This window comes from Argiope bruennichi, chromosome 7 (assembly GCF_947563725.1).
Source record: "Argiope bruennichi chromosome 7, qqArgBrue1.1, whole genome shotgun sequence".
NCBI classification, from domain to species: Eukaryota; Metazoa; Arthropoda; class Arachnida; order Araneae; family Araneidae; genus Argiope; species Argiope bruennichi.
Genome location: NC_079157.1, coordinates 9,574,340 through 9,584,810, shown reverse-complemented (window position 1 = coordinate 9,584,810; position 10,471 = coordinate 9,574,340). Strand labels below are relative to the sequence as shown.

Here is a 10,471-nt window from a genome sequence, read left to right as displayed (position 1 = left end):
CTTTCAGTGTTTTTTTCTGTATCAATGTTCACTGTTTATTTTTTATGAAATTTGATGCTTTTCTGTTTTAGTTGAATTATTTCTTTTTGTATTTTGATTGATTAAACGCTTACAAGTTGTTGTATCCTAGATGAATAAGTTAACAATTGTATACATCTACTTTATATTATAAATTAATAACGTATTTGGAATAAATATTTTCTATATCAATCATGGGTGTTTACTTTCTTTTGACGCTCACTGTATATACATTTTGTTTTTCTTTATTTAAATAAATAAATTTTAAAAAAATCTTATTCAATATAAAAAATGTGAAATGAGCTCATTAAACTCCGATTTATATATGAAGTATAAAGAATATATATAACGATATTAGATGATAAAAATAGCAATAAAATTAAAAAAAAAGAAATAAAAAAAAAAGAAACTTATTTAAAGGTAAAATTTTACAGGAGGAGGCCTAAAAATTATTTTGCCTTTGTGGACTTCCACAATCAAAAAACATCACTTCTTCTCTGAGAGTTTGAAGCCTCTCTTGGGGTGAGTATTTATTATTTCAGATATCGAAGTGAAATTGATAAATTTATATTTTATTTGTGATATTATTTTAATCGGAATTCAAATTCATTTGTTATATTATTCATCAAGTAAATTTAATCTTCTGCTGTAATATCACAAAAATAATAATTTCTCACCTGCAAATTTATGGGCTTCGAATGGTCTCGAAGTAATTTCTGAAGAAATGATTGATTAATTTTCAATATTTTCGAAATAGAACTTAATAAAGTTTCTGTTTCTAAATCAAAGATGGCAGCACAGTCTATCATTAAGGAAGCGGTTTCGTCCAGTAGTGAAAGCGGCTGGATCGACTCAATGTGAAGTAGTACGACCAATCAGAAGACACGAATTACAGTCCACCTTCCTCTCGAGGGCTGGCTTGTAAGCTAAAATTTTGCTCGAACTATACCTTAAGAAACAACAAAATCTTGTGAATTTTTACGTTTTATACCTGCACGAGGACTACCGCCCAACCTAGGAAATGTGGACTTACTTATTCTGCCTGTTATTGACTGTGAATGTGCTTAGCGGATTTACGAATGGAGAAAAGGTATGTCCGGATTCTTTTCTTTACCGCTTAGGTTACTGCTCTTGAGTGTTGTGTTGCTTCCTTCGGCTTGTATCTCTATGACAAGCCATGTGTTTTACCGATTGGTTGCGAAGAACCATGTGCGATCGATATCTAAGAATGTGATATTAGAATTTAATGAAGCCGAGACTTTGATAGATAGACAAAAGTTCTTTTATTCAATACATCTGTCATGCTTTAAAAATGTATCATCTTCGTTTATAAGAGTTTTAAGTTGAAGGAAGTGTCCGCGTCATGTTGTTAACGTCCACGAATGCCTTTTTACACGAAAAAGTTAATTTTTTTTTGTAAAAATCCTTCACGGACAATTAATTAATTTTTTTTTTCCTTCAATCGAGCGCTTTGGCAACATTTAAGAAAATACGCGTGTTAAGTGTAATAGCACGAGGTCTAATTTGTTTAACTGAAATTTTACTACTTTTATTTTCTAAGATAAGATTTTTGTTTCATTAAAGAAAGATATGTTTCTTGCTTGTTAAGTTTTTTTTTTTAAGGATTTATATTCTTCCTTACTTTTTATTTAAAGATTAATCGTTTTAAGAATATTTGTATGAGAAATGCATATTATAAACCAAGCCTAAAATAAAATATTTTTTCGTAATTTCCAAATATAATAAAAATATTTTTATAATCTGCAAGAATAGATAAACCTTGAAAGTTGTTCAGGTTATTGAATGGCTGTATACTCGGAATTATCGAAAACGTGAACGTTAAAAATGCAAAATTCTTAGATAGTTAAAATTGGATACAAGTGGTAATTTTTAAAATTATTTTCATGAAATAGAAGTAGTTAATGTCCCATTTTTAAAATTCTTTTCTGAATTGCAGTTTATTCATATAGATATGCATGTAAAAAATAAATATCTTATACCTCAAAATGTTTAGAGTTTGTCCCTTTCTTTTTTAATTTCATAGTTACTAATAACTTATTTACTTAATATCATTATATGCCTGGGGAATGTGCTTATTGTTATGAGAAAAAATTAAGATAGGTAACCCTAAATGGGTTGAAGGGAATGAAAATCTTATTGGCTATTGAATTGAAAAGGGATACCTTAAATTAATAGCTTGTCTGTTCTGATTAATTTTTATAGTTTTTGGAAGTACAGTAGAAGTTTTGTACATTTCTAGGGTTTTAACTTGTTCATATACTGTTTTATTTAACAAATTAGCTTTGAATAGAATTAAGTTCTTTTTTTTCCCCAAAAAAGAATGTCTTGTGTTCTTAAAATTTTATTTAATCTTTTCTTTTTTTGCCTGGCTGATTTGTTTGCATTACCATGCATAATTAATGTTTGCATCACCTTTAAAATATTCTTATTTGTTGTGAATTTTTTTATACCATTTTATTATACTAGAAATGCTTTCTCAATATAAGATGGGCATTATAGCTATATAAAGCTTGCTGTAATTTTTCTGTAAAAATTAATTTCATGATAAAGATTTCATAAATCCTCCACTAACAATCTGCTAAATTTTATTTAATGGTAATTCCATTTGATGGTAAATAAAAAGCTTCATATATCCACATCATTGGTGAATGGCTTATAATATCTTCTGTTAATATTTTGGAGTAAGCGAACAAATCCAAAATTTAGGCAGAAAAATATTTGTATGCTTTTCTTGAAAAACATTTTCTTATTAAATTGTTACAATTTTATATATAATTTCACCATTCATTATATTGATGTTTGAAATTCAGTATCATATGAAGTTCCATTTTTAATTTATGAAGCTCACTTGTAGGTGTACTCAACCTAGTATAATTATGAGCAACAAATTTCATTGTTCTATAACTAGAAAGTATCTCGTTATTCATATTATTTGATACTTGGTTGGTGATAATATGTCAAAAACAATATTATGTACTTGCAGTGTAAAAAAAAAATAAAAAAAAAAGCTACTTGTGTATTAATTGCATGCTTTGCCAAACTTTTAGCTTAGCCACTTGCCATTGGAGGATATTTTCAATAGACTAACATAGTACTTCAGGTGATTAATCATAAATATGTATTTAATACACAAGTATCAAAAATATTTGCAATGTTTCAAGCATGATTATTTTTACTGAAAACAATTCAAACCGTAACAGTTCTAGAATACTTAAAACTACTGAATTGACAATAAATGTAAAAGAATCGCGATTCTCAACAATGCTAATTTTCAGTCTGAAATTCCAGTTAAGATATACCATTGCAATGTTAGCATGCTATATAAAGTATTAAAATTAACAATTATTGAATTTTTTTCTGGCCCGCTTTTAGGAAATTTCAAATATCGGTCTAAAAATTATACTTAATCTTGCATACTATATTTTTTTTTATATCTTAATATTAAAGATAATCATAAGCTTTAGAATTATTTCATTAATATAATTGAGAAACACAAATATTTCCATAGTTAAGCCTCTGTATAAAATAAATTTTTTTCGCAAACAAAATATTTTCACTTAGGTTTTTAGCAAGATATACTTGACATGTTAACATTGATTTCTTTAACTAATAGTCTAATTTAGTTACTTCAAATATTTTTGTATTCAGTTTCTGTAAGTGAATATATTATGAAACTAGATTAGGATAATTAACATAATTGCAATAAGGTTCAGCAAATATTTGCCTTAATTAGAGCATTAACAAAAAAGCTTGCCACTGAAACCCAAAATTTTATTTTTACTTGTGGTGAAAGTTTAAAGCTCACAAATGTTTATATAATTATGCAATATAGTTACTAGAAAAGAGGCTACATACAAAATACCTGATGAAGTAAATTAATATACATGAGAAAAATGTTATAATTTGCATTTTTAGACTGATTCAATAAATAAGCATATATTTGTATGCAGTTTTAAAACTAAGAAAAGTACTTATGTTATTTAAATGAATATAAAGCTGCTCCAGATGTTATTTCAATAAAGGCAGAATCATTATTTAAATAAAGTTAATTTTCTGTCAGTGTCATATTGGAATCCATAATTTTATATTTAAGCAACTAATTATTGTAAAATAAAATTTTATTATCTTTATAATATACATAGAATTTATTTTTAGTTATTTTCGGTAAAAGTGTTGGATAGTAGTGCGATTTTTCATTCATAATATATTTATCACATTTCAGTCATGCATTCATATCAATAAGTTTATATTAATATCTTCGAAGCTGTAGTTTCATTAAAAATTTTTGGGGTGGGGTGGGGGAGCTCTTATGAAAATTTATTTTAGAATTTTTAATAAATCATTTTATATAATATATACTTATATGTCAATATATATACTCATGATGGTAGTGTAAGACAATTATTCTAAGTATTTTTATACCCAATTGATCCTAATGCATTTTAAAATGTCGTATATTTAAATTGAATATCGAACTAATCAAAATGCTACTTAACAACACATTATAATACTTTTCTCTCGGTGAGTAAAATCTTAATGCTGGTGTGTTGTCATTATCGCTGCATAAATCATTAAGTCATTCAGTTTTAGGTAATATTTGTAAAGGTTTTACTAAAATTTTTCTGCCACTCAACTAATGGAAGGATCTAGGAACATATATACAATGATAATAATGGAAGTTGCATTTTTCTGAGAATTTTTTATAGAATTGTTTGTACCCTTATATTTCAATAACTGGTCTGTTCATAGTTTATATGTAGCAATTTAAAAAAAGAATTTTGCAATTGAATACTACATATATATAAATACATATATTTGTATTTTGTTCTTATCATAATTTCCATGTATAATAAGAAAGATTTAATCTCTTATGTAAAGTATTCAAGTACAGAATGAAGAAACAATATTTATTTTTTACAATGTAACAAGTTATTATTTTTAGTTCTTCCTGAGAATAATATGAATTTTTTAAAAAGAATGTTAAACTTGATTTTGGCATGAAATGGAAAGATATGACTACATAATATGGTGCAATGACACGATCTTATTCGGCATTTCATGCTACTTTATATCATAGTTACAATGAAAAACTATAATTAAATTGTTACTTAAATGTATATGGATTCTGTATAAGAAATAATCCTCTGTTTTATCTTTTTATTCCATTATCAGAATGCCTTTTTGTGTTTTTTTAAGTGGTACAGATGTACCAACTGAATAAATTTTCCCTTCTACTTTACAAATGTTATAGTTGTCTTATTTATCAACTGGATTTTGCCATTTTTGCCTCATCCCGAATTCAGCTAATCTTGTCTTTCTTCTTATCAGCTAGATAATTTTATTCTCTTATCCTAGTCGGTTATCCTATGTGATGGGTAAATTAGTGGATGCTGCAGTTAAATAAAAATAGTAACTTAGACTTATTTGAAAAAAAAATTGCAGATAATATCCTCAAATGACTAAAAATAATGGGAAATCAATTTTTATTTCCTTCTCAAAATCTTATTTCTTTGGGGAAGTTTCAGATTTTTTTGTTCTATAATTCTCATATTACTTATTATATCTGATTCGCACTACCTATGCTGAATCCAGAATTTAAAAAGATGCCGTATATGAAACTCCGATAAATATTTTTTATAGAATAGTAAATACTATTAATTTGTAAAATAGATAAAAAAAAAAGATTATGTGGAAAATTATTGAATTAGTTTTAACAATTCCGTTTATCATTCTGGCTTTGGTCATTAAATATGTTCATAAGTTGTGCAATTAAACTACCTGCCTGTATTCTTTTTCACACTGATTTTAGCATGATATTTGGATTTAATGACAGCAACTGTGACAAATTGGGTTTGTACAAAAAAAACAGGAAGCAAATGGAATTATCTAGAATGGAATATCTGGAGCCACTCCTGTGAGGAATTTAACTTTTATTTTGGCACTGAGGTATACATATTAGGAATCGCTATTATAACCTTTGTTTTTAAGATAATTTTTTTGTTATAAATGTGCTAACGAAATTTCTTCCTTTACTGTTGCACCAGTAAACTAATATTTTGTATCCCCCCCCACCTCATTTCATTAATTTGTTTCTCATTTTATTACCTAGCAGATTGATTTTACTTGAGGGGGGGGGTTGTTTTCTATTCAGTCATCTCATTTGTAATGAAAAAAATCATTAAGATGTGGATAATTAATCCATGGAGTAATCAGTCAGATACTTAGTTTATACTCTAAATTATTTATAAAAAGTGCAAACATCATTTTGCTCTTTACTAAAAAAATTATCTCAAGTCTATCATTTAAAGATTAAGTAACCATCCACCCACCTGATCGATAATTTTGAAAGAGGAAAGAAATGTGCAAACTTGATTTTTTTTTCTTTCCATTTTAGCATGTTAATTTTTTCTTAATCTAATGTTTGTGGTCTAGATTATATTATTTTCAAAGATCGATTGTTGCCATGCTTTGTTTTTGCATGTGTCAGATTTTGCCATTTTTTTTCTATTGTCTTGTCAAAGAAGCCTCTAAATTTATTATATTTTGTTAATTTGGTTATATTATAAAGACTTACTGTATATATTTTTAATTCAAAATGTTCCTTGAACTTTTTTTACTTAAAAGAACAATTGCTGAAATTATTTTGTATAAGTTATATTGTCAAGAATATCAAGATACCCTGGATTATTAAAATGGAATTTTTAACTAAGCATTTTAGATATAGTTGTTAACTTCTTTTATCGAAAAAAAAAAAAAAAAAAAAAACAAAGAAAATTGAGGGAGAAAAAATGAGCATCTAATTTCAAACAAATTAGCGTAATGTTACGATTTTTAAAACCACCGTTGCTTTTTAATCATTTACAAATTCATAACATTTTATCAATATAGTCAAAATGCAAAATGCTTTCATCCAATTCCAAATAAAAATCTAGTAATATTTTTGATATTCAAATGCTCTAATTTTGGTGAATTAAAGGTTCTGTTGTGATAGTCCATAATGAAACAAGATAGCTGAGTTTTTAGTCAAGCAGTGAAATTGAAACGTTAAGAAATGGTAATTACTTCAATCGTTGCTCGATAAACTTTGATAAATCAGTTAAAATGAAAGTAAAAATTGTATAAAAATAAAATACATACAGTTAAAAAGCTAATCTCTCCCTCTTTAATTTCTAAACGTTATAGAATTGTTCTTGTGGAATGATGTGTTTCGAAGCAATGAAAGAAAAATGTTGGAATTTCCATTAATTTTTAATAAAAAAATCATCTAATAATTAAGAATTAACTACTTACCAAATTTGGTAATCTTAAGTCTAAAGACTTGCCGTATAGAATGATTATACCAATTTTTTTTATTGAGCAAGTTACAGAAAGTGTGTCAGTTCGAAATCGTTATCTTGTTAAAAAAAAAAAAAAATCGCTCTTATATAATAGCTCAGTGACGTCAGATTCAGAGTTTGTAAGATGAGTCAGAATTGACACTTCCATTTCAGACGATACGATACTCAACAATAAATTAGAATAATAAAATAGGAGGAAAATATTAAGCCTGAATTTAAACTTGTTCGTTTCTTATTCGCCTTTCCCAACAAGAGTTTTCATATTAAAATCCTTCATTTTAAACACCTATGTGCTGTCAGAATTTGGTAATATAATACGATTGCGAAAATGTATCGTTCTTAAAATAATGAATTGTTTTAAAATTATTATAATTTGTTATAATAGTATTTGTCATGCGCTTTTCTTGGAGCGTAGAGAACAAGAAATGTATAATTTAAAAAAGTTAAATAAAACCCGTTTTCAGCTTAGAATTCTGTTAAAAGATTTTAAGTGCAACTTTGATTTAAAATATAGACCAGATCTTTGTACTTCTATGCAAGATTTAATATATTTCTATTTCTATCGGTATTCAATTTTTTTTTTTTAAATCAAGGAAAGATAAAAAGGATTAATAGCATACTTTGGTATTTCTTTTACTATTTTTCCCAAAAATTCATTCACCCATATTCTTGTTAGGGTAATCCAATTTTACGTGTGGTAAATTCTTCATAGATTAATTTATTTAAAAAATTAATCTAATTCATTTTTTTAAAATCAGTTATTTATAAATCAGTCTGGTACAGTTTATACAAAAGTGGAAGTACTTTACCAAAAGGGGATCAAATTTGTAAATTGATATGGCCCCCCTTTTTAATCCACTCGCAAATAAAATTCTCAAACTTCACATTGGAAGTGGTCCGTTCGAAACTTTCTCGGAAATCTCCAATAAAGATATTATATCCTTTCTCCTCACAAAATATTTTGGACCATATGCAGGTGCACAAAATTTTATTCAGTATCCTGAGACGACCACTTTTCGAGACGATTCTATCTCGTTTCTGACCCTATTATTTTATTTTAATTCAGTTTGCGAGTAATCCGAGTTTACTTGACTGTTAAATGTAAACATTGCCTCTTTTTTATCTTTCCTCTCTTCTATTTTGAGGAATTAAACACATCCTAACGCATGCGCGAAAGCGCGGAGAGTTTTAGAATTCGTAAGAAATTTAAAAATGTGTTGTAAAGACTATATACCAAATTTTATACGTCTAACTCAAAATGTTTTTTAATTATCGTGTCCATAGATAGGCAGAATGTCTGAAACAAAGATTTGTCAAAAATTCGAATTTTTTGACGTTGATTACAGTACTTTCACATTGCATGTCTCGCATACGGGAAAATGAAAAATAGCACTTATACGTGCTATGCGAATCGTTACTAAGTATTTGAATGTCTTTATCAGATCTAAATCAACATTTCAAAGTGCTTGAAAGTCATGCTAGGGTGGACAATTAAAAGATTTCACGCAAACCAACCCTTTCGAAATCGTAAACAAATCGAGGAAGATCGTCACAAAAAGGCTGTCCTTGAACTCTTTCGCCACGAAAAAAAAAGTAATCAGTAAAATGCGGATGTATCAAATGAAAGTTTGAAAGGAAAGATGGCGGTGTGTGTGTGTCTTGCCTGTTCTACGTCACTTAAGTGCTTCCCCTCCGATTTTTTTTCCCTGACTAAACGCAACATTCTAAAACAATAAAAAAAAAAATGCACTTTGTATTTCTGGTTTAATTTTTTTGCTCGGAATTTAAATGATTAATACAACGGAAGCGGTCTTTATTTTAACGATAATGACGTTTTTGTTTCCGATGGTTTTACATGAGGAAAGCAATCACATTGCCAGTTCCTGCTTTTATACATTTGAAAACGATAAAGAATTTCTGGAAGCTTATCGAATAAAGGTTTTTAAGAGTTTATACACATCAAATGAAGAATTTTTTTTTTTTTAACAGGATATGCAAAATACCTGTTATAAGAGTAGTTTATCGAAGCTAAAAAATTAGCTTCGTATTATAAATAATTCTTCGAGAAATTAAGAAGATAATTTCTTGGCGTTGACAAGTGTGAAAGTTCAATGATAATTTATTTTTTGTTAGTTTATGAAAGAATTTGTGTTCTCTATATTAGATGCAAAAATTATTAGCCCACTTATTGTAGAATTATTTTTTTCTAAATAAAAATATAACTAACTCATTTTACCGATATTATTGAAGCTGAGATTTGGTATTTATAAATATTGTCATAACTAAGTGAATGTAATATAATATGTAGAAACTGGACCAATCATACTTTATAAAGTATTAATATTATTCTAATATTTTATCATTCGGGGAATTTATATTTTTTACGAACTTATTTATTTGCCAGTTAGAAAAATAAATGTTTTAACCGACTTGCTATCAGTCCCTACCCCCGCTCACAGCATAGCGGCAGATTAGGCTTAGGTGCTGCCTAATCTGCCATGGAAATTCTGCCGCCAAAGCCGGCTAGATTTTAATGAGGGACAAAAATTGTTTTATATAAAATACTCTTTTGATGTAATTTTTTTTTTTTTTTCATTCAACGAAGAAGGATTAAAAACAAATCATTTGTGTCTCAAGGATGTAAAATGTTAATTTTCGTTTCCCCCCTCCCCTTCATTTAAAGTTTTTTTTTGGTATCTAATTATAATATTTATAGCTGCACGAGTTTTCAAATATGAAATGAAACAGTTTGTGGAGAACATTCTTTTTGCATGATAAATGTATTTACTACTCTGCATTTCTGTTTAAATAACTTTTTTGTTTAAAGTATGCATTGTAGCCACATTAATTAAAATTGTCTGAAACGTTTTTGCTGGACAAATTTATTTAATATGCCAAGCATAAGTTTGCTTTGTTCTCTTTTATTTCGGATAATCTCATAGCAGATTTTTAAAAAATTCTTGAAAATAAACATGTATAAAAAGGAAGAATAGTACTTAGGAATTAATTTTCCGGTTAATAAACATTATTTTACAATACAAGATTTTGCAATTATCTTTAGTTTAATGATCGTTTAATCGCGCGACTAAAAGGCC

General features: G+C 27.4%; 1 protein-coding gene across 1 annotated transcript in view; it reads left to right on the top strand.

Moving 5' to 3' along the window:
- The first annotated feature begins 867 nt into the window (after positions 1-867).
- LOC129975269 (syndecan-like) overlaps positions 868-10,471 on the top strand; it is a 288,720-nt gene continuing 279,116 nt past the window's right edge. The window contains exon 1 of the mRNA XM_056088323.1: positions 868-1,108. Within this exon, the coding sequence (XP_055944298.1) occupies positions 1,040-1,108 (69 nt within the window). The 5' untranslated portion in view covers positions 868-1,039. The remainder of the gene's footprint in view (positions 1,109-10,471) is intronic.